At 40.6% G+C, this 25638-nt stretch overlaps 2 protein-coding genes across 3 annotated transcripts; one reads left to right on the forward strand and one right to left on the reverse strand.

Annotated features, from left to right (window-relative positions):
* The first annotated feature begins 1737 nt into the window (after positions 1 to 1737).
* On the forward strand, positions 1738 to 5951 carry vip (vasoactive intestinal peptide). The gene is made up of 6 exons (XM_036986363.1): positions 1738 to 1920; positions 2480 to 2584; positions 3164 to 3268; positions 3737 to 3868; positions 4062 to 4164; positions 4867 to 5951. Coding segments are annotated over exons 1-6 (456 nt in total). The 5' UTR covers positions 1738 to 1918; the 3' UTR covers positions 4876 to 5951.
* Positions 5952 to 12863: 6912 nt separating this feature from the next.
* Positions 12864 to 23978, reverse strand: mtrf1l (mitochondrial translational release factor 1-like). 2 transcript variants are annotated; one of them, XM_021613125.2, is made up of 8 exons: positions 23199 to 23978; positions 21513 to 21592; positions 21165 to 21348; positions 20871 to 21034; positions 19686 to 19803; positions 19430 to 19566; positions 16489 to 17430; positions 15734 to 15760 (listed from the first exon to the last, which is right to left on the reverse strand). In XM_021613125.2, exons 1-7 carry the CDS (start codon positions 23641 to 23643, stop codon positions 17221 to 17223), a joined length of 1338 nt encoding a protein of 445 aa, XP_021468800.1. In that variant the 5' UTR covers positions 23644 to 23978; the 3' UTR covers positions 15734 to 15760; positions 16489 to 17220. The 2 variants fall into 2 exon arrangements, with proteins under 2 accessions (XP_021468812.2, XP_021468800.1); XM_021613137.2 differs by lacking the exons at positions 19430 to 19566; positions 19686 to 19803; positions 20871 to 21034; ... (1 more) ...; positions 21513 to 21592; positions 23199 to 23978 and adding exons at positions 12864 to 13488; positions 13680 to 13877; positions 14148 to 14238 and having other exon boundaries at positions 15083 to 15760; positions 16489 to 16678.
* Between the last annotated feature and the right edge of the window lie 1660 nt (positions 23979 to 25638).

Below are 25638 nucleotides of genomic sequence, written 5' to 3' on the forward strand. Positions count from 1 at the left end.
GGGGCCCCCGTGTTGAGGGTTCGCGTGGCGAAGGTGATGTTGCATACCTTCATCACCTGGAGTCAGCCCGTAAGGAAGTCCAGGATCCAGTTCCAGAGGGAGGTTTTCAGTCCCAGGGTCATAAGCATGTGACGTGATGCTGACTGGCGTTATTGCTGAATGGCTGAGAGTTAACTTCTAATCTAGAGGAATTTAAAAGGCTGTGCATCATAACATCAAAATTATGGTTTCATCAATGTTGTAGTTTTCTGTGGATCTTTTAACTGGCTCATACATAAAAACTTGTCAATTCTGCACATTCCTTCAAAATAATACATACATTTCCTGTATAAGGAGTCCTTACCAGACTCTGTTTCAAATCATCACTGTCAATTAAATGAGCATGTTTCCCAGTCCTTTGTCCCTAATCAACTTTATGTTTCGCATGACTACATTACAATTGTGATTAGGTTTCCAGAGGCTCCTGGTTGAGATAGGGCTATTACAACCACCCAGTCTTGGAGATATGAGATGCATTCAATGAGACCCAACGCTGAGAATCAGTACAGCTGAATTAGAGTCCAATGATGATACTGAATCCAGATGCTGAAATACAACAATGTGGCTCAATCCTGAAGCATATCACTCAAATGAACCAGAGTGTCAAACAAATGATGGATTATGAAAACACATTGGTCAGTCCTTGAGTCTTGAGATGTGTTCTACATGGATTGATCTATTTTCCCATGGAACCACCAACATTCCAGCACAACAGCCATCCAGTCTTGCATCTACCAGACAATAAGATCCAAAATCAATAATATTCATTCTCTCTGGGAACAACTCTGTTCAACAACTCTGCACTCTCTAAAATCAGAACATCTGTGTGAATATTTATCTAGTTAAACCTAATGAGGAGATGATGGGACTTGTATGTGATTTGTTCTGGTGAAATGGAAGTGGGCCTATACTCACACACGTGTATATTCCATGAGAGCGTCTGACATCTGTATCAACTGAGCCTTTCATCTGCATTGAGTAAGGGAATGTCAACGTTTAATGTCCTTATATTGTGGGAGACAATAGGTAGCGGTGGGACTAAGGGTGGTTAGGAGAGGGATAGAGTGATATAGAGAAAAAAGATGATGAGATGGGAGAGGTGGAGAGAGGATGTGGAAGAGGAGAAAGGGAAGGAGATATTGGTGCTGAAACTGATAAGAGGATTTATCGTTTCATGTACTGTAGTTTGTTTTTCTTCATGTCTGTCATACAGACACTTTACAACCATTCAGAGGGAGTTATAGTCCAAGATGTCACATTGTGTATAATATTATATTTACTTTGCTTACTAAATAGAAACAAAAAATATTTTTACTGTTTATTTCTCTTAGGCTGCTACACAGGCAGCCAAATTCGGATCTTTTTTCACTAATTGGTCTTTTGACCGATCAGATCAGCTCTGAAAAATATCTGATGTGAGTGGTCGAAAGACCAATTACTTTAACAAATATCAGAATTGGGCTGCTTGTGTTTACCCCTATTAGGCCTACCAATGTGGTGGTACAACATCTAGGGATAACATAAGTTGAGTCAACACCTATGATATGCAATAAGTCATTTTTGTATGAGCAAAATCACGTTTTACTGGTTCAACTGAGCATGCGAACAAGCCAATGACGAACGTATCAATCCCAATGGGACTTTTATGACGTAACAACCTTGATCACATCTGACTACCTTCCTGCTTGACGAAAAGTATTCAGAAGTATAAAACGAGGGAAGGGTTGAAGGTATAGTACGAGACGCTGACAGTTGAAGAAGCAACTGAGGTTTTGAACAGTGTTCCGTGACTTCTCCAGGAGATACAGCCACAAAGCGTTTCAAGACCTTGGACAGCACCCGGTCGGTACCCGAGCAGAACAGCGGATCATTTTGGCAAATGTAAGACTTTTTTCCAATGATGCTATTTGTTTGAGATAATTATTCTATTTGTTTGATATTATTTTCAGTTAGGCTTCACATCATATTCTAATTGCATAGGCTACAATGTGTTTTTACCTCTGCAATCAAGCATAAACATATTTGAATTCATTAGAAGTCATTGTGTCATTGTGTCCATCTTCTAGCATAACTTGAAAGAGTTATGGATTCCAAATATAAGATTGATTTGTGATTGGCAATTGTATTTGAGGACATAAACAAATGATCATACAAAGGTTGAAACCAATCCTAACTAACTGGATACATGCGCAATTGCGCATTTGTCTTCATTCTCAACGTAATTTTGTTCTGGTAGCACTGGCTAGCAAAATCGGCAAACTTGTTTACTCGTGTGGTTTACTCTTATTCCTTCACAATACAATGAAAAGAGCAGGTCTTGAGGAAACTTTTTTCCGAATAAAGAGGCAATCGGGATTTTGAGAAATGTTGTTGTTTTAATATAAGAACGTAGGCTATGTGAAAGCAACAGTAGTGAATAAAACCATATCTCCCTTTACAGGTATAAAGCGATGTTACAAAGGAACGGCTCCCAGCTCCTTTTTCTAATAGCCCTGTGCAGTGTGCTATATTCCCGGACTCAGTGTTTGCCATATGCATCTATGAGGTAGGAATAATACCGCTATTACTCATTTAAAGATGTATTATTTATGTGCAAGAGGACATGACTAAAATAGCATCAATAGTTACTTTTGCCAAAGAGTTCAAGAACTACAACGATATACTAATTTATATAATGTTCAAGTGTTCTAACATATTCTTACTCTGGGGTTAATGAATAAACACGACGATAAAACATGTATTAATTAATCGACTATATCCTAGTACAAAACGACTTTCTAACAATAATATTTAAGTCCTGAGAAATCATGTTTTATGTTCTGTCTTCTAGGCTACTTTCATGTAGGCCTAAGTGGAAATTATATTGAAAGCCATGAATAATCAGTGGAACGTGGTAATTTCTTACAATATAATCTTGGATGTTAGCATATCCAGAGAGGATACAAAAAAAACGAATTTAAAAGTGTCTGTCCATCTCATGACAACAAATTGTATTTTTGTATTGTCTAAGAGTAATTGACATAGGCACATTTTTTTTACCCTAATATAGCCTTTTGGAACACAAACCCCCGTTTCAGATTTTTGCTACACACGGTGACTAATAACTGTTTTAATCTGTTGGCAGACCTACGAGACACGCAGACGGTCTCTTTACTAGTGGATACAGCAAACTTCTTGGACAGCTATCGGCGCGGCGGTACCTGGAATCCTTGATCGGAAAGCGAGTCAGGTAGGCTCTATTTTATGCTTTTCGTTCAGATCATCGCGCGGAGTTTGGTTTCCCTATTTAACGCAAATAGAGCGCCTTTCAAATTCAAACAATTTTAACAGTATGATAACTTTGATATTAACATATTTTCTGAAGCATTCAGGTTTATTGAAAACATTTATAGAGTCAGGAATGACAGCATGACAGAAATATCTATTCCATAAAATTGTCTTCCTGTAACCTATCTCTGTGATTTTAGTCTCAGTGAAAACCTTTTGATATATCCCTAACAATGTTGTATTAGCATATCTGCCTTGAAAACTGTTAATACTGTAACCTCATTTGTTGTAAGTGCAAGAGATTTGTCATCTAAATTGTGATCTACTTATGGTTTAAATAACCCTATTGGATAGGTCGAGTATGTCATAACAAGGTTAGCAAAAGTCTCAAAATGATGGACTAAAATGTGTTGTGGTTAATTTGTCACAGTGATGACATGATGGAGGACCAGGTACCAGTGAAGCGCCACTCAGATGCCATATTCACAGACAACTACAGTCGCTTCCGCAAACAGATGGCTGTGAAGAAATATCTGAACTCGGTTCTGACAGGAAAGAGAAGGTGGGAACAAGCACAATAATAGATTGTGTGTGTGTGTGTGTGTGTGTGTATGTGTGTGTGTGTGTGTGTGTGTGTGTGTGTGTGTGTGTGTGTGTGTGGTGTGTGTTTGCGAGTGTGCATGTCAGGATGTGCATGTTCGCAGGGTCTTTCCCCAGTATGACAGAAGTACAATGTACCATTCTTCTCTTTTCAGTCAAGAAGACCCTCCCATGCAAGAAGAATCCAGAAGTGAGCCCTCGTTTCAAGAGAGCTATGATGACGTCAACGTAGATCACCTCCTCAATAACTTCCAATTGGTAGGTTCAGTCTCACTCCTCCTCCTCCATTCAGTTTCACCCCCCCCCACCAGTCTCACTCCTCCATTCAGTTTCACCCCCCCCCCCACCAGTTTCACTCCTCCATTCAGTTTCACCCCCCCCCACACCAGTCTCACTCCTCCATTCAGTTTCACCCCCCCCCCACCAGTCTCACTCCTCCATTCAGTTTCACCCCCCCCCCACCAGTCTCACTCCTCCATTCAGTTTCACCCCCCCCCCCACCAGTCTCACTCCTCCATTCAGTTTCACCCCCCCCCACCACCAGTCTCACTCCTCCATTCAGTTTCACCCCCCCCCACCAGTCTCACTCCTCCATTCACTCCTCCTCACCCCCCCCCCCCCCCCCCCATTGCGTAAACAGGGTATTCAACACGGTGTGGTTGCACTGCTAGAGACAGCAAGACCTGATATCTGTATAGTGGAGTTTAGCGGACAAACATAGCTGCATCTATTTTGCATGACTGACAACATACTGTGAATATACCCATAGGAATACTTACGTTTTACAACAGGAGCTCAGCTAATGAAAGCTTATGGGCAATACAGTAGAATGTTTCTACTAAATGAATGCCCTCATCACGTCTTCTCATTATCTGAAACTCTGTATTCTGATCAATAATCAAATATCTCTCCCTCCCTCTCGCCCTCCATCTTTCCCTCTTCTTCAACTGTCTTTTTCAGCCACTCTGAAGAAGACCCACTGGTGCGACGACCTCAATCGTCAACCTCATCGATCTGCCATTCAAAACAATATTTAAGTTCTTCAACAACGGGCTAAAAGTCATGTGTGGTTATCTCTACAGTATAAAGTGAATGTTTACATTGTATATAAGTTAAACTAAAACAAAAAATACTGGTCTAAAGATGTAGGCCACAGTAAATATTATACATGTCCACCTGGGATTAGATAGATTTGCTTTGTCCAGGACTCTGTAAATGGTAGTTCAATAAATGCATTCTAAACAAGCTATATACTGCTATAGAGTACCATCAGATTAAACAGAAGAGGACCAGATTTAGAGCGGCTATGATGCATATAATCACTTTATATCCATGTGGAACAACGCTATACCTTGTGCAAAAACGTACCTAGAGCATTTAGTTCTGTGAAACCGTCCACCAAATCAAATATGTCCATTTATTTTTCAAAGCTGAGTAATTTTGTAAGTAAATATTGATGTTGATTATTTATTTTTCATGTAAAAAACAAACTTGTTGGGAAAAAAGGTATTGCTAAGTTGCTTACAAATTACGTTGCAAACTTATAGTTGCACTCAACACGTGCTCTGATGACCTGCTCAGCTGAATGAAGATGGGAAACAAAGACTAATACATTTGATTTTATGAATATCAACTTCATAGCATTTGAAATGAATTGATCAGTTTCATGTCAATGGGACAAATTAGCATGTTATTTGCTATCAAATCAGCACAACAGAGAAGAACTTGAAAGCAATTACCTTCTCAGTCTCAGTTACACAGTGGAAATATTCAAACTAGATAATGGCAGGGTTCTCCTTTAAAAATATATATTATTCCCTTCAAAGACATGAGACAAAGCATAGAATAGCAGATAAACATTAACATGAATTTATGTCAACAGACATACTGTAGATAAGTCATATACTGTATTTTAATCATGACAGTTATGAGAGGACTGTGACAAAGATGACTGAGAAATTGTTTCCACATAATTATTGGTACATTTTCTGAACTAATGTAACTTTGAATATATTCAGTAAATAAAATGACGTATACTTGTGCAATTGTTTTTATGTATGATTGCCATTACTGAAGGATTGAACTGGCATAATGAATAACAAAGAATAGCCTGGATTTTACGTCTACCCTTAGCTTTCAGCTAGAGCAATTTATAACAAAAGGGACCTGAACAGACATGACGTTTGTGTACACCTCTATTCTCACCGATACACTTACAATTTCAATTTCAATGGCCATATTCAATTTGCATTATGAAGCATTGATATATTTAGTTAAAAATCTGGTTGTTATTTACAGTTACATAGTAAGCATATTGATCAAAGTCAAATTGTTTTTGTAATATGCATGGGCCTCCGACTTACTGTATACAGTAGTATGTAGGTTACATATGACACAGGAGTGTGTTCACCTCACTGTAGGTTCACCTCTGTTCAATCCCTCTTGTAATCAGTGCCAGGGCTAATTTGATGGGCTCCTTGGCCTCCTAACAAGCTAAGTGTAATAATCAGAGTGAAAAGGACTGTGTCAAGCCATGTCATTGACTTTACTGTATTGTACATTGCACTTAGTTCACTGTATAGTTTCTGGCACTATATAAGAGATCTAATATGGTTCCTCCTTGAATAGATTGTGCTCTCTTCTTCGCCAAGTAAAAACGCGTGGTAACACTTCACTTGACACCCAGTGTCATAACACATTATGACACGCTCATAACATGTCATAATATGGTCATAACACTGTTATGATCCATATATTTACACCTGTTGTGACATATATTGCGTTATTTTACGGCTGGTTATGACACCAACATATGAGTGTCAAAACACACGTTTATTCAAATTAATTTTTCCCTGTCAAGAAGTTTCCTTTTGTTTGAAAGTGAGTTCTTAAATCCTTTGTTGTTGTAATGAACTCTTTACAGTGATATTTTTTTCAGAATACTTTAAATAACTTGTAAAAAATACATTTTATGACACTGTCATGAAGCATTATGACCATCCTGTGTCACTTTACTTGGCCAAGAAAATAAACTTTGTGACACTATCAAGAAGCATTATGACAATCTTGTCACTTTACTTGGACTAAGAAAATACAATTTATGATGCTGTCAAGAAGCATTATGACCATCATAATTGTATGAGCAAGATAGGCATATCACGTCCATGCCCTTACGTCATTCATCAGTCAGATAAGAGGGTGTCTTGTCCTGCTCCTGAAATCTGCTCCTGCATTCATCCCAGTCATCAGCAAAAGAGCATTGTGTTAGGTGCATGTCTGACATCAATGTGTGTGCAATTATGATGATAATTTAAATGGGTTCATTTTAGACATACTGTTGACAAGTAGGCTATGGTGTAATGAAATGTTTTGCCTTCTGTAGTAGGTTTTGTGGGCTTTGGCACTCTTATATAGGTGTCAGAATCAGTCATAAAATAACTACTGTGGTAGGTTTTGTGGGTTTTTAAACTTTTATGAGGGGGCCCTAACCAGCAATAAAATGATACAATATATGTCACAACAAGTCTAAATATATGTGTCATGACAGTGTTATGACCATATTATAACATGTTATGATGCTGGGTGGCAAGTAAAGTGTTACCAAAAGTGTTCACTGACTCTTTTACATGGTGATGTTATGGTCATAACTAATATGAACAGAAAACACTGTCAAATTTTCTACATCATGTTGAGATGAATGCTCACTATGTTGGAAACAGTAAGCCAGTGTGAAAACGTGCCACAAAAGTCATGACTCAGTATGTTTACAAGTGTCGAAATGGCACAAGATATTTGACTCATAAATGTCATAAGCAATATGCTGGGAGGGGGAGTCCAAATTAAATTATATTATTATTAGCCAAGACTTATGTGGGATCCCAACTTTAAAAATAAATCCAAATCACTGTCAACTTGCATCTGTGTCAAAGCTTTTAATGACCAGGAAACAGCAACTCCCACAATAAGTATAGCTAAATCAAATGCAGAAGTGCTGTGCAGATTTTCTTTTGACCAGATAACATCCTAAAACCTGTTTTACATCATCTTTTCGGTGTCACCAACAACCACCTTCTCTGAAGGCAGGGCAAACAGAAATATTTGAGGAGACAGGATGCTGATAAAGTTTGTGCTCAGCCCCATGCATCTCAATTTGTCACATCACATTCTCATCATTGCTAAGGTGCTTTGGGCAAGGCAAATCACCATGGCGGTGACTAAGGACAGCAAACAAATACACAAAAACTTTCAGTTGAATAAAGTGGTTAACCATACACTCTTAGAAAAAATGTGCTATCTAGAACTTGAAATGGTTCTTCGGTTCTCCATAAGAGAACTCTTTGAATAACCCTTTTTGGTTCTAGGTAGAACTTTCGTGTAACCCAAAAGGGTTCTATGTGGAAGAAAAAAGGGTTATATTATGCCTAGAACCCTTTTGGAACCTCTTTATCTAAGAGTGTAGGGGCCTATTCAATCAATCCCCAATAAGTAAAACATGTGTGTATGCGGTGTGTGTGTGCGCATTTGTGTGTGTGTCCACTCCCCATTGTAAAGCAAATTACATGTGATTATTCCCTGCATTGTGGAGAGGCCACACTCATTAACTGTCATTACTGTTGATCTTAATGGTCCTGCAGGCCCTCTGAGAGTAAAAACTCTGAGACTCTGAGAGTCTCAAGGATGGTCAGGTCCAGCCTTATTCCAAAATTGATTAAATATTTTTTAATATTCAGACTCATTGGCCGCTGGGTTTCAGTGTCTAACTGCTCTATTAGTCCATGGTAGACTTGAAAGTCACAAACTTAATGAATGATAGAGGCAAAAGGCCGTGTTAGCATGAGCAGTGCCATTGAGGGCTTCCACCATTTTAATGTAGTCGACTTGGTTTGACTTCCAGCTTCATTGGCTGATCCTTCCTGGTGACTCTGTTAGAGTCATGTCCAACCGAGCCATCAGGAGGGATCAGCCAATCGTGAAGAAGAAAATGTCCTACTTCAAAATGGAGATAACCTCAATGCTGTCACAGACGCTATAATGGCACAGATACAAAGATGGTCACAATACATACATTATATTTACCTCTGCATCTTTGTGGACGCATGGAATGTATTGCTGTTATGTGGTACAGAAGATGCTCGCTGCAGATGTTGACAAACACAATTGTGGAACTTGCCTGATTTGTCATGGCAAAAAAAATGGTGAATATCTGAAAATTGTCAGAATCAGATCAATTAAAGTAAGTTACTGTAGTATACCTTGTATGACTCATACACGACTCCACTGTTGACTTAAACAGGGTAGGTAAACACCTGATTGTGTGAAAGTCTGATGACTTCATTTGTGAGGTTTCATTTGGAGAAGGGTCCCAGTTTTGCTGGAGTTCAATAAATCAGATTAATGAATGACCCATGTGAATATCTGTCATGGAAAGGGCAGCTAAGAGATGTATCATCTGGTGTGCTTAGAGCACAAATGGCATCTGACACATACTCACAGTCAAAGGCTGTCTCCTTTCAACTTACAGTCATTCCTGTCCATGTTTGCTGGTTTCATGGAATTCCAACCCTTTTTAATACCCTGAAGTCACAAGATGCACTGAGAAAATTAAAGTCTTTAAAGATTTTGAATTCAAATTCAGGATGGGCGATACGCTACTCACTAAATCTCTACAACTGACTTTATGATAAGGACCTATCAGGAACACATCAGAAGAAGGGTCATACACAAAATGCCACATTTAATGTCAGAACTATTTTTTGGCCAAATAAGTCAAATAACTGTTCACAACTTGCTTGGGCCAAGAAACATGATCAATGGACATTAGACCGGTGGAAATCTATCCTTTGGTCTGATGAGTCCAAATTTGAGATTTTTGGTTCCAACCGCTGTGTCTTTGTGAGACAGAGTAGTTGAACGGATGATCTCAGCATGTGTGGTTCCCTCCGTGAAGCATAGAGGAGGAGGTGTGATGGTGTGGGGGTGCTTTGCTGGTAACACTGTCAGCGATTTATTTAGAATTCAAGGCATACTCAACCATCATGGCTACAACAGCATTCTGCAGCGATACGCATTCCCATCTGGTTTGAGCTTAGTGGGACAATCATTTGTTTTTTTAACAGGACAATGACCCAACACACCTCCAGGCTGTGTTAGGGCAATTTGACCAAGAAGGAGAGTGATGGAGTGCTGCATCAGATGACCTGGCCTCCACAAGCACCCGACCTCAACCAATTGATATGGTTTGGGATGAGTTGGACCGCAGAGTGAAGGAAAAGCAGACAACAAGTGCTCAGCATATGTGGAAACTGCTTCAAGACTGTTCGAAAATAATTCCAGGTGAAGCTGGTTGAGAGAATGCCAAGCGTGTACAAAGCTGTAATCAAGGCAAAGGGTGGCTACTTTGAAGAATCTAAAATATATTTTGATTTGTTTAACACTTTGTTGGTTACTACATGACTCCATATGTGATATTTCATAGTTTTGATGTCTTCACTATTATTCTACAATGTAGAAAATAGTCAAAATAAAGAAAAACCCTTGAATGAGTATGTATGTCCAAACTTTTGACTGGTACTGTATATAAATTATATTTTTCTCCTTTATACTATTAGTGGAAGAAAGGGGGAGGGAAAGTGTTACACTTACACTGAACAAAAATATAAACGCACCATTCAACAATTTAACATATTTGACTGAGGTACAATTCATATAAGGAAATCAGTCCATTTAAATACATTAATTAGGCCCTAATCTACGGATTTCACATGACTGGGAATACAGATATGCATCTGTTAGTCACAGATACCTTAAAAAAAGTAAGGGTGTGGATCAGAAACCAGTCAGTATCTGGTGTGACCACCATTTGCCTCATGTAGCGCAACATCTCCTTCGCATAGAGTTGATCAGGTTGTTGATTGTGGCCTGTGGAATGTTGTTCCACTCCTCTTCAATGGCTGTGTGAAGTTGCTGGACATTGGTGGGAACTGGAACACGCTGTTGTACACATCAATCCAGAGCATCCCAAACATGCTCAATGGGTGACATGTCTGGTGAGTATGCAGGCCATGGAAGAACTGGGACATTTTCAGCTCTTGGAATTGTGTTCAGATCCTTGCGACATGGCGCTGTGCATAATCATGCTAAAACATGAGGTGAATGGCACGACAATGAGCCTCAGGATCTAGTCACCCAGTCCTTGGGAGCGGGCCTCTTCGGTGGCACTGTATTTTCCTCAAAGCGGGCGAAGGTGTTTAGCTTGTCCAGGAGCAAGACGTTGGTGTCCGAGACGTGGCTGGTTTTCCCTTTGTAATCCGTGATTGTCTGTAGACCCTGCCACATACGTCTTGTGTCTTTTCCGTTGAACTACAACTTCAGTCTCTCTATTGACGTTTTGCCTGTTTGATAGCTCCTTAAACATGGGACCAACACTTTACATGTTGCGTTTATATTTTTGTTCATTGTAGTTCCATCACCGAGGGTGTTGCCCAGAGCACAAGGGAGAGTCACAAAATGGCTACTTGTCACCATGGCTGGCAGGACACATGCCAGAACGGTCGACTGCACATTGACATTTTGTGTAGCAGGCAGCTAGAGAGCACAGAGGGAGCTGTGGCCAGACACCAATGGACAGGGAGGACGCACGCTGAGTGGAAGGCTAACTGGAAAAAACACTGATGTATTGGGTGTGCATCTATTTTAAGTGACAGCAAAATGCTTTTAATGCACAGAGAGCATGATGTTTCACTATTGAAAGATAAAATTGTGAAATAAGTTGGCCCGTTGCTTTACCATAAACACCGACCAAGCACCACTTATTTCAGGCACCAGATAAGACCTATGAAATCAATTTTAGTCAGACGGGAGAAATTGTGTTTGTATTACTCAGAGACTTTATAATTGAACATACATTTCTCAATTATGAAATGCCCCCAATGTGTATAACACAGGAACTTTTCAGATAAGCTTACACATCCAATTTGATTTTATTGGAGAATACCGGTAATTGTTTTTGAGGTGAATCAGCTTTTTCTCTGCATAAAAAAATTTGGTCCAAAAATGTATCATGGCTCTCATGAGTTGTTTTTAGACAGGTATGATTTGGCTCCACTCTGTGCAGCCAACAAATTGCACCTCATTCCAAACCATTAGAATGAGTCTGTTGTCAGTCAGATATAGCACATTATCAAACCCTTAGAAGTCATTTACTGAGCCAGCTACCCTGAGCAATGTACTGATTTTATTTTCATTGACAAATGATTATGACCATGAAGAGTGTGAATGTCTGGTGTCTAGCCTTCAACTCCTTAAGGTTAACAACGCATCTTTCCAGGTAATGAGGATTTTAGCACAGCATAGGAACCCCTGTGTAGTATGTGAGTGAAGTACAAGAGGAAAGGGAGAGAGCTATAGTTGAGGTTAACCATTTGCAGCTTGGTAGAAATTCATTTGGAATTACAAAGTAATGCATTTTTATTAATTAATTGGCATCATTACTCCTTTATAAAGAGGTGAGATATTGAGGCCGAACAACTTTGTTAAAATCACAAGATTTGACTGCCAATTCCATTGGAAAATACATTGCATTATGGCACAAATGGATGAACGGCTTAGTTTCACCAGTTGTCAGCGCTTTTGAAGCAAGTGGCATTGTAACATGCTCCGCTTGCAACCTTTAAGAAGGCAAGTCAGTTAATTTCAAATTCTTATTTACAATGACAGCCTACCCCAGCCAAACCCTAACCCAGCCAACGCTGGGCCAATTGCACGTCACCTTGTGGGACTCCCAATCACAGCTGGCTATGATACAGCCTGGAATCTAACCAGGGTCTGTAGCCTCTAGCACAGATGCAGTGCCTTAGACCAATGCGCCACTCTGGGCTTGATTACATTTTGAAAATAAGTTTGCGCATGTACACGTTTCCTGGTGGTATGTAGCTTTGAAAAATACACTTGGGAAAAAAAAATCCCCAAAGATAAATTTATTTCAACAATATAAATATTTACATCTCACATTTAAAAGATATATTTACAGACAGATATTCCATTAAGAAATATTAAATTAATGTACAATTCAGGTAAAATGATATTTTTTTGGCTTCCAGTAAGATCGTCGCTTTCTGACGACTAATGCCGGACAACTGACATCACGGGATTGTCACAGAATACAGTGTGTTCTAACACAGAGTATTCCATTAGCCCGAGATCCTTTTGGCCTGAGAGGGGGCAGTGCGATAAAAGGTCCATGACTAAAACTAATAAATAAGATTTGAAATTTTGTTGGTTTTAAAAAGGTTAGTGATTGAGTCTTCATCCAGGGCTGCATTGATCTCACAGGCGTCTGACGTTCCTCTTGCTGCGAGCGCTGCCGATAAGGATAGGGTTAGCCCTGGAGCTGCTAGGCCCCCGGGCCAGCCCTGTCTGGCAGGCTGAGGAGCCATGAAAAGGGCCCTGGCACAGGGTGCAGAAGTCAAATCCACAGCTGAGGCGGGTACAGGTGGCCCTCATGGCATCTGCATTGTGCTTGGCAGGAGAGCCGCAGCGTTTACAGGGTTTCAACGACTCGTGCTGCTTCAGCAAACTGGCAGCCTAGAGAACAAAACCAAAGAAGGTTAAAAAGACTACAGAGCATATCTCACTCATTGTATCATTTGTAACATGAACATGTCAATGACTTTTTTGGAACTGATTGAAGGGTGACACCAACTCTCAATAGGTACACACACTGAGCACCATGTCCTCTGAATCGTTACAAGCAAAGTGGATAGCACAACCCTCACCTCTTGGTATTCTCTGAAGCGAGATTGCTGGGAGCAGTACAGGGTCTGTGTACATTCTCTCTGGGAGCGCGTCCTATAGGTAGACTTCTGGATAGGGGTTGAAGCTACTCTCTGCATACAGGACATCACAACCCGGGACAGCGCCGCATCTCGCGTCAAAGAGCCCACATTCTCCAGTCCTGCAGAGGTTCTTGGGTCCTACAAGAAAAATTGACATTGTCATTTATCAAACAATATTCATACAGTGGATTACCCTATGGTTAGGTCATTAACATTGGAGTACTGGAAGGGGCCCCCGTAAATGAATCCAGATAAAGAACATATCAGCATAAGGGATTAGCAGAGTTGGGAGCTGCTGCAAGCTGAAAAAAAAAAAAAAAACGAACCATCAATGTGGTTCAGAACTATTGCCACCCGATAAAGGGTATACAATGACTATAGGAACCCCAGTTAAATGTAAGCGCTTACCCTGAGTCGCTCTTTAGCCTGGTTGCATCTACAGAGTGCAGACTTGTCTTGGCAGATAACTTTTCTCCAGGTCTTGCTCACTTTTCTACAGCTGTGAAGAAAACAAAACCACCATGAATGAACAGTGGTGTAAAGTACTTAAGTAAATGTAAAAAAAAAAAAACTACTTTCATGTGTTTTTACTTAACTACATTCCTAAAGAAAAGTATGTACTTTCTACTCCATACATTTTCCATGACACCCAAAAGTATGCATTACATGTTGAATGCTTAGCAAGGTAAGAAAATGGTTCGATTCACACATTTATCAAGAGAACATTTAATATACATTTTTAAAAAAAACTTGATTTAACTAGGCAAGCCAGTTAAGAACAAATTCTTATTTTCAATGACGGCCTAGGAACAGTGTAACTGCCTTGTTCAGGGGGAGAACGACAGATTCCCCCCCCCCCCCCTTGTCAGCTCGGGGATTCGATCTTGCAACCTTTCGATTACTAGTACACCACTAATCACTAGGCTACCTGCCGTCCTACATCCCTGGTCATCCCTACTGCCCCTGATCTGGCGAACTCGCTGAACACATGCTTCGTTTGTAAATCATGTCTGAGTGTTGGATTGAGCACTTGGCTGTCCGTAACTTAAATAAGACAATGGACCAGTCTGGTTTGCCTAACATAAGGAATTTGAAATGATTTACACTCATACTTTTGATACTTAAGTATATTTAAAACAAAATACTTTGACCTACTCAAGTAGGATTTTACTGGGTGACTCACCTCTACTTGAGCAATTTTCTATTAAGGCAACTTTATTACTTAAGTATGACAATTGAGTACTTTTCAAACCACTGTCAATGAATACACAAGAGTATAAAGGCATTTCCAAGTTGAAAAACCTCTACAACTATCATAGGACCAGTAAAGATCACATGTTTACCTTATTAAGTCTACATCTCCTAGCAGAAGCAGGATCCTTGTGAGGATGTGCTTCATGTCCCTCTCTAGCAGTGCTTTTAAAACGTCCATACATTCAAGGCCCAAGTGCCCTCCAATAACCCTTTCAAGGCCAGAGTCCTCTGCTAGCCTGCTAATGACAGACCAGTCATAGCTTTGGGTCCTCTTGAAACTGTTGGCGAGTTCTTGGCATACAGCGTGTTGAAACTTCAGTATAGGGAGTTTTGAGGCAGTATGCTTAGCCTTGTTGTGATAATCAGCAACTGGAGTACTTGGGGAGAATATATGCTGTCCTGGAGATTTCTCTAGTTCCTTTATGTTATCAAAGTCCTCTATCTGGCTGTTCTGTAAAGACAGGAAACCGCTGTCCTCGAATGCTTCACAGCCTAGGTTCACCCCGTCAAGGTCCACATTATGTTGGTTATTCTCCTTATTGTGAACACCTTTCACATCATCCTTGAGGCAAAAGAGTGCAGCTGTGGTGACACATGGTGAGAGCTGTGATTTGGCTACTACTTGGACGCATTCCTTTAGTGGTGAGGTTCTCAGGCCAGACTCCTTGTATGTGACATGTTTCTCCATGTTGCATGGAAATCGGGGTTCCTCGTAGTTGGACGGATATTTCATTTTTTTAATGACTGATTGTGTTCAAATTGTAACCCTGAGGTAGAGAAGATAAAAAGTTGCGTTAGCCAGTTTCATCTCAATCAAAACGCGCCAAACTGGATAGCTAGTCAGAACTACAACACGTTGTGCATCAAACCACAGTGGATTGCCCACTTATACTAGAGTTTGTTATATTCTCTAAAATGTAACATTAGCTAGATATTGTTTTGGTTGACCAAAAAGTATAAAGACAACGTAGAGCTGCAATCTCTCCAAAGGGCGCACTTCTAGTTCCCCCCAATTTAGCTTGTAACATAGCTAGCTAACTGGCTAGACAATTGAGTAAAATACTGTAGTTAACTACTAAAATACCATCGTTAACGCTAGTCGTTTGCAGCATCAGATCTTTCCAGTAACGTTAACCTTCGTTATATTAAAGATAATGTTGACTGTGGTTATTATATTCATAGGATAGCCAAGGCTAGCTAACCTCTAATTTTACGCGCGTACGTTTAGCGCTTAAAAACGAAACTGTAATATTGATATTAACGTCATTGCAAAATGTATAGCTACAAAGCAGTTTAACTACCGAACGTTAAATGAATATTAAACTTCATAGCTAGGTAGCTAAGCCAGATAGTTATGGCTAGTCAAATTGGTTATCATTTACTAACGTTGCAAACTAACCAGCCTGCATCAAATGAAACGCGACATATCATAGCTGAACACAAGTTAGCGAGCTATAATAGCAAACTTGAGGTAACGTAACAAAATGTTTCATACCTGTAACTTTAATGACTTCTTGATTCCCACCTATTTCTGCTGTTAAACTTTTGCTAACGACATTAGCTCGCTAAGCGGGGTTTCACAAACTTGAGAACTACTTGAATGAGGACACTATGAAAATGCGCCTGTTTCCTAGCTACACATTTGAAATCCGTGTCCAAAAGGCGCACACCAATGAGGACCAAGCAGGGCAGTTACCTTTAAACCGGGAAACCAATGGGAGTAGAGGAAAGCGCACGCTGACGTTATACGTCAGAGCGCAATAGACCGCTGCATTTTCCCCCCAGTATTTCAAACAAATACCTTTTTTTTTTCAGTTTAAAAACCTTTCTTGGAAAATACAGTAGAAAATATGTCGAGGTGTACGTGACTCGTGATTTTTTTTTTCTTTGTTTGAAATATGGGAAAATAAAAGGGCAGTCATCACAGCATGAATAAAGTAATAGGCAGTCACTGACAAATACCTGTCATGTCATACACAAATATAATTCATTGGGCAATACTTTGTCTCTGCTGGGGGGAGGGGGTACTGATGTATTTTGTTACTGCTAAAAGAGAAAAAAGAGAAAAAAGCAGTTTGAGAACTGGCAGTTCACACCCATGGGCGGAGTGTGTAAAGTGGGCTCTTAAACTAAAACCAGGAAGGCAAAAAAGCAAACAAACACACTGATCTTGCAAAAGACAACATGTATAGCTTCATAGATTTAATGTAAACTACCACATAGACTATTATTGATCAGAGTTATTTTCTCCAAGAATGTCCATGAGAATCTCCTGGTTAGAGAACTCCTCTAGTGCCAAATTCATTTCCTCTAGAAGCTCTTCGCCCACAAGAAACTCCCTGACATCATGCACAGTTTTCCAAATCCGATGATCTGTGATTCGGTCCTGGGGAAAGTTGTAGGTCCTGATCTTCTCAGATCTACCTTTGGTACCAATCTAAAAAAAAGGATAGATTAAACATAGTCAATAAAGAAAATGTGCTATACAGACCAACACTTAGTGTAAAAGCTTTGTAACCAACAGACAGCCGGCAACTATTTGAGTTCCCACTCCCCCAAGCCCATCTCAGCTTCCACTTTCAAGGCAGTAAATCTTCCAACAGACAACTTTCTCACCTATGTCAGTCATGTCGATTCTATCATTGCAAACCCTATTAACTTTTGCCCATTGCTGTCCATTGTCTTTCTACAACACTGTCTTTTTGAAAGTTCAAGTCTAGGTTTTGTAAATTACTTTGTAGTAAACATACAGAGCATTTGGAAAGTATTCATACCCCTTGACTTTTTCCACATTTTGTTACATTACAGCCTTATTCTAAAATGTATTAAATTATTTCCCCCCCTCAATCTACACACAATACCAGATAATGACAAAGCAAAAACAGTTTAGAAATGTTTGCTAATTAATACAAAATAAAAAACTATCACATTTACATAAGTATTCAGATCCTTTACTCAGTACGTTTATGAAGCACCTTCGGCAGCGATTATAGCCTTGAGTCTTAGGCATGACGCTACAAGCTTGGCAAAGCTGTATTTGGGGAGTTTTTCCCCATTCTTCTTTGCAGATCCTCTCAAGCTGTCAGGTTGGATGGGGATCGTCGCTGCACAGCTATTTTCAGGTCTCTCCAGAGATGTTCGATCGGGTTCAAGTCCGTGCTCTGGCTGGGCCACTCAAGGACATTCAGAGACTTGTCCCGAATAAACTCCTGCATTGTCTTGGCAGTGTGCTTAGGGTTACTGTCCTGTTGGAAGGTGAACCTTTGCCCCAGTCTGAGGTCCTGAGTGCTCTGGAGCAGGTTTTCATCAAGGATCTCTCTGTACTTCACGCTGTTCATCCTCCCCTTGATCCTGACTAGTCTCCCCGTCCCTGCCACTGAAAAACATCCCCAGAGCCTGATGCTGACACCACGCTTCACCATAGGGACAGTGCCAGGTTTCCTCCAGATGTGACGCTTGGCATTCAGGCCAAAGAGTTAAATCTTGGTTTCAACAGACCAGAGAATCTTGTTTTTCATTGTCTGAAAGTCTTCAGGTACCTTTTGGCAAACTCCAAGCGGGCTGTCATGTGCCTTTTACTGAGGAGTGGCTTCTGTCTGGCCACTCTACCATAAAGGCCTGATTGGATGAGTGCTGCAGAGATGGTTGTCTTTCTGGAAGTTTCTTATATCCCCACAGAGGAACTTTGACTGAGCTCCAGAGTTACCATTGGGTTCTTGGTCACCTCCCTGGCCAAGGCCCTTCTCCCCCGATTGCTCAGTTTGGCCAGGCAGCCAGCTCAAGGAAGAGTGTTGGTGATTCCAAACTTCTTCCATTCAAGAATGATAGAAGACACTGTGTTCTTGAGGACCTTAAATGCTGCAGAAATGTTTTGGTACCCTTCCCCAGATCTGTGTCTCGACACAATCCTGTCACAGAGCTCTACGGACAATTCCTTCAACCTCATGGTTTGGTTTTTGCTATGACATCCACTGTCAGCTGTGGGACCTTATAGACAGGTGTGTGCCTTTCCAAATCATGTCCAATCAATTGAATTTACCACAGGTGGACTCCAATCAAGTTGTAGAAACATCTCAAGGATGATCAATGGAAACACTATGCACCTGAGCTCAATTTCAAGTCACATAGCAAAGGGTCTGAATACTTGTGTAAATTAGGTACTTCAGTTGTTGTTTTTTATACATTTGCAAAAAATTAAAAAAACAACTTTTCACTTTGTCATTATGGGGTATTGTGTGTAGATTGATGAGGAAATGTTTTTATTTAATCCATTTTAGAATAAGGCTTTAATGTAACAAGATGTGGAAAATGTCAAGGGAGCTGAATACCTTCCAAATGCACTGTATGTAAAACTTTGAACTGGATTTTGATATCCATTCCTTATATAACAATTTTGACCAGGAACAATCTTGTATGTGTGCAGTTCAGATTCGTACCTGGACTTTCCGTGCAGTATATCGCTTACTGGTCTCTTCTTCCAGCCTCATACTATAGAGTTTGGCACGTAAAACCTTCATGGCCTTCTCCTTATTTTTCAGCTGAGATCTTTCCTGCTGGCATTCTGATACCACACCTATGACCCCAAAACAGAGATAAAACGCCATTGGTTTCAAATCAAATCAAAATTATATAAGAATAGGAGTTTCATACTCCACTGTCTGATCCTTGCAGAATTGTATTGGCTGAGATTACCTGTCGGTAGATGAACTATTCGCACTGCGCTATCTGTGGTGTTGACATGCTGGCCCCCGGCTCCACTCGCCCTCTTGGTTTCAATCCTCAAGTCCTTCGCATTAATTGTGAAAGTGATCTGAAAAAGAAATAATTTTTTATTTTTATTTATTTCACCTTTATTTAACCAGGTAGGCAAATTGAGAACAAGTTCTCATTTACAATTGCGACCTGGCCAAGATAAAGCAAAGCAGTTCGACACATACAACGACACAGAGTTACACATGGAGTAAAACAAACATACAGTCAATAATACAGTATAAACAAGTCTGTATACGATGTGAGCAAATGAGGTGAGATAAGGGAGGTAAAGGCAAAAAGGCCATGGTGGCAAAGTAAATACAATATAGCAAGTAAAACACTGGAATGGTAGATTTGCAATGGGAGAATGTGCAAAGTAGAAATAAAAATAATGGGGTGCAAAGGAGCAAAATAAATAAATTAATTAAATACAGTAGGGAAGAGGTAGTTTTTTGGGCTAAATTATAGGTGGGCTATATACAGGTGCAGTAATCTGTGAGCTGCTCTGACAGTTGGTGCTTAAAGCTAGTGAGGGAGATAAGTGTTTCCAGTTTCAGAGATTTTTGTAGTTCGTTCCAGTCATTGGCAGCAGAGAACTGGAAGGAGAGGCGGCCAAAGAAAGAATTGGTTTTGGGGGTGACTAGAGAGATATACCTGCTGGAGCGTGTGCTACAGGTGGGAGATGCAATGGTGACCAGCGAGCTGAGATAAGGGGGGACTTTACCTAGCAGGGTCTTGTAGATGACATGGAGCCAGTGGGTTTGGCGACGAGTATGAAGCGAGGGCCAGCCAACGAGAGCGTACAGGTCGCAATGGTGGGTAGTATATGGGGCTTTGGTGACAAAACGGATTGCACTGTGATAGACTGCATCCAATTTGTTGAGTAGGGTATTGGAGGCTATTTTGTAAATGACATCGCCAAAGTCGAGGATTGGTAGGATGGTCAGTTTTACAAGGGTATGTTTGGCAGCATGAGTGAAGGATGCTTTGTTGCGAAATAGGAAATAGGAATAATGAATTGAGCACTTAGCAAAATAAGTCTGTACTTAATCTTTGGTAACAGTGGTAATGTTACCAAAGAAAGAAGGTAAGTACAAGGGCCAAATGCCTCAGGGAAGGTCTCACCTCTGTAGGCTGGGGTAGCACTGCCACGGTCATGGTGCTGGTGTGCATTCGGCCCTGTTTCTCAGTCTTAGGGACTCTCTGCACGCGATGCACACCTGCCTCAAACTTCATCCTCTTGTAGCTCTTAGGACCACTGACACTGGCTGATGCATGACGTAACCCACCTGCAGACAGTTGACATTCACACACACAAAGTTACCATTCATAAAATGGAGTCAGTTTAAGTTTGGGTAAACACTAGCAACAGGAATGGTTTGACAACAACAAACCTGTTAATGAATGAATGTGACTGACCTATTTCACTTTTCATGTACTCCAGGATGTCAAACCCCCAGCCCTGGTGTGCTGCAAAGCTCTGGTACATGTCAAAGACCTCTGCAGTGAAGAGCATGGCCTCCTGACCTCCGACCCCTGCGGTGACCTCCAGGACCAGGTCACTCATGTCTGACTCCTCCTCAGGGATCAACAGGGACAGGATCTGAAGAAATGTAGAAGAATCAGACATGACAGTTTAGTAATTTTCTCAAACTATGTTTTCCATACTGATTGGAGTGATTCGATTTCCTTTCGCCATCCTAAACGTGCTTTAATCAGTGTCATCTTATTCCGACTGTAGGGGGAACTTAAAATGCAGGTGTGTACCTTTTGTCTAACATCTTGAATTGCTTTCTGACAAGCCTCCCTCTCAAGGACTGCCAGGTCACGCATGTCTGGGTCGTCATCTTAGAAAGGAAAAATAATGTTTCTTATTTCACTGAATTTACTATCAGTGAAAGATCCATTTATACCGAACAGAAATATAAATGCAAAATGTAAAGTGTTGGTCCCATGTTTCAATACGCACAAAAAGCTTATTTCTCTCACATTTTTTGCACAAATTTGTTAACATCCCTGTTAGTTAGTTAACATTCTTTGCCAAGATAATCCATCTACCTGACAGGTGTGGCATATCAAGAAGCTGATTAAACAGCATGATCATTACACAGGTGCTGGGGACAACAAAAAGCCACTAAAATGTGCAGTTTTGTCGCACAACACAATGCCACAGATGTCACAGGTTTTGAGGGAGCGTGCAATTGGTATACTGACAGGAGGAATGTCCAATAGAACTGTTGACAGAGAATTTCATTTTCACTTTTCTACCATAAGCCACCACCGTCATTTTAGAGAATTTGGCAGCCGGCTTCACCACTGCAGACCACGTATACCCGCGCCAGCCCAGGGCCTTCACATCAGGCTTCTTCACCTTCGGGATCGTCTGAGAACAGCCACACGGACAGCTGATGACACAAACTGTCAGAAAAAGTCCCAGGGAAGCTCATCTGAGTGCTCTTCGTCCTCACTTGGGTCTCGACCTGACTGCAGTTCGGTGTCGTAACCGAATTCAGTGGGCAAATGCTCACCTTCGATGGCCACTGACACACTGGAGAAGTGCTCTTCACGGATGACTTCGGTTTCAACTGTCCCGGGCAGATGGCAGACAGTGTGTATGGTGTCGTGTTGGCGAGCGGTTTGCTGATGTCAACATTGTGAAGACTGCCCCATAGTGGCTTTGGAATGGGAAGGCATACGCTACGGACAACAAAGACCACGTTTTATTGAGGGCAATTTGAATGTACAGAGATACCATGACAAGATCCTGAGGCCCATTGTCGAGCCATTCATCCGCCGCCATCACCTCATGTTTCAGCATGATATTGCACAGCACCATGTCACAAGGATCTGTACACAATTCCTGGAAGCTGAAAATGTCCTAGTTCATCCATGGCCTGCATACTCAAGAGACATGTCACCCATCAAGCATGTTTGGGATACTCTGAATCGACGTGTATGGCAGCATGTTCAAATTCTCGCCAATATCCAGCGACCTTGCACAGCCATTGAAGAGGAGTGGGATGACATTGCACAGGCCACAATCAACAGTCAGATCAACTCTATTCGAAGGTGTCGTCACGCTGCATGAGGCGGTGGTCACATCAGATACTGACTGGTTTTCTGATCCATGCCCTGACCTTTAAAAAAAAAAGGTATCTGTGACCAACATATGCATATCTGTATTCCCAGTCATGTGAAATCCATAGATTTGGGCCTAATAAATGTATTTCAATTGACTGATTTCAAATATGAACTGTAAATCTTAGAAATTGTTGCATTTATATTTTTGTTCAGTGGTAGATACAAGATGCATACATTATACACAGTCACCTGATGTAGGAACAGGTTTTTTTTTTGTTACAATGTCAAACTCACAAGCTGCTGATACCTATTGGCCATGAGATGCCCTTCTGCATCTGTTGATAGAACATCACACATTAGGTGTGGCCTCACCTTTCAGTAATGTTTCGGTTTCAGCAAATTCCTGCTGTTTTGTCTGAAGCTCTCTGGTGTACTGGATTAGTGGGGCTAGTACAGAAACTCTTGTTCTCTTCACTCTCAATTCCTCTTCACCGTCCTGCTGTCCCTCTGTCATGTTGACAACTGTCAGACTATCTCTGTACTCTGTCTCCATCTTCTTGATGTAATCCTGTAGTGATCTTCTGGCAAAGATCTCGTCCACTGACAGTAACTTTGTAATCATCAATGGCCGAGTTGCATGCATAGCTCTACTATTTGGGCAAAGCTTTTGGGACGAATTTTGACATCTACCGCATAGAACCGCTCCGTAATCTCTTTGTCTTTGGGACATGACAGTAGACCCCCTCTGGTAAGAGGACATCCAGGACCGACCACACACGTTCCCTACGTGCATTTTGACAGCTTGAGTAAAAGCCATACTAAACAATGGTTCGCAAAAAAGGCTCAATACAACAGTGGAACAATATTACTCTTTATAATTTGTTGATTTGTTTAGCATATTATCTAGTTAGCTAGCTGATTTGTTTTGCACTACACAACGACAGCTAATTGAAGTGATATGACGTTCTGAAGGGTTTTGGATAGTGTGTACAGTTGTATCGACCATAACGACTATTTTCCATAAATCATTTTTTTCTGGATTTTCATTTATCGTAGCTAGCTAACCATCACCAAAGCCAGAGAAGTTATTTGAGAAGTGCAGCTCAAGGGCGCTGACATGTTGGTTTTTGCACATAGGTAGTTGCGCACTATTTCGATTCTCATATACCGTAAGTATGGAAATAAACACGTAAATTACCGTAAGTAAACAAATACATGTAGCCAAAACATTAAGATTTATTTGTAGTAGTAGCTACAGTATATAATAAACCGGATAGTTTGGCTCCTGGTGCTGATTTGCAAAAATATATATATTTATTTACTGCTATAATTACCTTGGTAACCCGTTTATAATAGCAATAAGGCACATTGAGGGTTTGTGGTATATGGCCAATATACAACGGCTAAGGATTGTATCCAGGCACTCCGCGTTTAGTCTGCTTTGAGTAGTACATAAGAACAGCCCTTAGCCTTGGTATACTGGCCCTATACCACAACCTCTCGTGCCTTATTCCCCAAGTATCGCATTGTGTAAAAATAACAATGTTGTATAAAACTTCACCAAAGCATTCAAATGTCAAAACATGAATGTGTCACTGCACGGGACTGTCTTAATGACCACTTTGACTGTTGTGTTTACTGTTTATGGAAACAACCCAGGGAACAACCATCCCATGTTCCACCAGCAGATGGGAGGCAACATCCATCCAACTTTGCAGTTCACTGAATAGTCAATTTACAGATTGTGTAATGTGTAACTAACTACCAATGATATATATGTAACTACTCACTATATATGCAACTAAAAACTGGTTGAATCAACGTTGTTTCCACGTAATTTCAACCCCCCAAATATATGTGATGAGGTTGAATCAACATGGAAAACTGATTATATATATATTATATATTTTCACCCAACTTTTAAGCAAAATCAAAACTAGACGTTGAACAGTGGGTAGACGTCTGTGCCCAGTGGGTAGAAACTAGACGTCTGTGCCCAGTGGGTAGAAATGGGGTAATGGTTTCATTACAGTACTGTATGTGTATGATGTTGGTAGGTTATTGCTTGCAGCTGTGCACCATCATACGATTGGCAGCTCATAAAGCAAATCAAGTTCAAGAAGAGTATTGCCAAATTTGGTTTTCCTTGGAATTTGCCTTGGGCAGGATAAAACATATTATATTTAACAAGATTTGGCTGTTGCTCAGCGCTTTTGGTTCCTTGGAAAATGAGGATTTCCCAGCTGTGATTCATATTTTCTTTGCCCATGAGATACAGTGCCTTGCGAAAGTATTCGGCCCCCTTGAACTTTGCGACCTTTTGCCACATTTCAGGCTTCAAACAAAGATTTAAAACTGTATTTTTTTGTGAAGAATCAACAACAAGTGGGACACAATCATGAAGTGGAACGACATTTATTGGATATTTCAAACTTTTTTAACAAATCAAAAACTGAAAAATTGGGCGTGCAAAATTATTCAGCCCCCTTAAGTTAATACTTTGTAGCGCCACCTTTTGCTGCGATTACAGCTGTAAGTCGCTTGGGGTATGTCTCTATCAGTTTTGCACATCGAGAGACTGACATTTTTTCCCATTCCTCCTTGCAAAACAGCTCAAGCTCAGTGAGGTTGGATGGAGAGCATTTGTGAACAGCAGTTTTCAGTTCTTTCCACAGACTCTCGATTGGATTCAGGTCTGGACTTTGACAGTGGGGATGGTGTGTTGCTTTTACGCCAAACATAACGTTTTGCATTGTTGCCAAAAAGTTCAATTTTGGTTTCATCTGACCAGAGCACCTTCTTCCACATGTTT

The sequence above is a fragment of the Oncorhynchus mykiss genome, chromosome 1, assembly GCF_013265735.2.
Source record: "Oncorhynchus mykiss isolate Arlee chromosome 1, USDA_OmykA_1.1, whole genome shotgun sequence".
Classification (NCBI taxonomy): Eukaryota; Metazoa; Chordata; class Actinopteri; order Salmoniformes; family Salmonidae; genus Oncorhynchus; species Oncorhynchus mykiss.

Coding starts and splice junctions, on each gene's coding strand:
- mtrf1l (XM_021613125.2), bottom strand. CDS start 23,643: ATGGCTTTTACTCAAGCTGTCAAAATGCACGTAGGGAACGTGTGTGGT. Junction 21,593..23,198: donor AACCGAAACATTACTGAAAG/GTGAGGCCACAC, acceptor TTCCTTTCTAAG/ATGACGACCCAGACATGCGT. Junction 21,035..21,164: donor GTACATGAAAAGTGAAATAG/GTCAGTCACATT, acceptor AACTGTCTGCAG/GTGGGTTACGTCATGCATCA.
- vip (XM_036986363.1), top strand. Junction 2,585..3,163: donor TTGCCATATGCATCTATGAG/GTAGGAATAATA, acceptor ATCTGTTGGCAG/ACCTACGAGACACGCAGACG. Junction 3,869..4,061: donor GTTCTGACAGGAAAGAGAAG/GTGGGAACAAGC, acceptor TTCTCTTTTCAG/TCAAGAAGACCCTCCCATGC.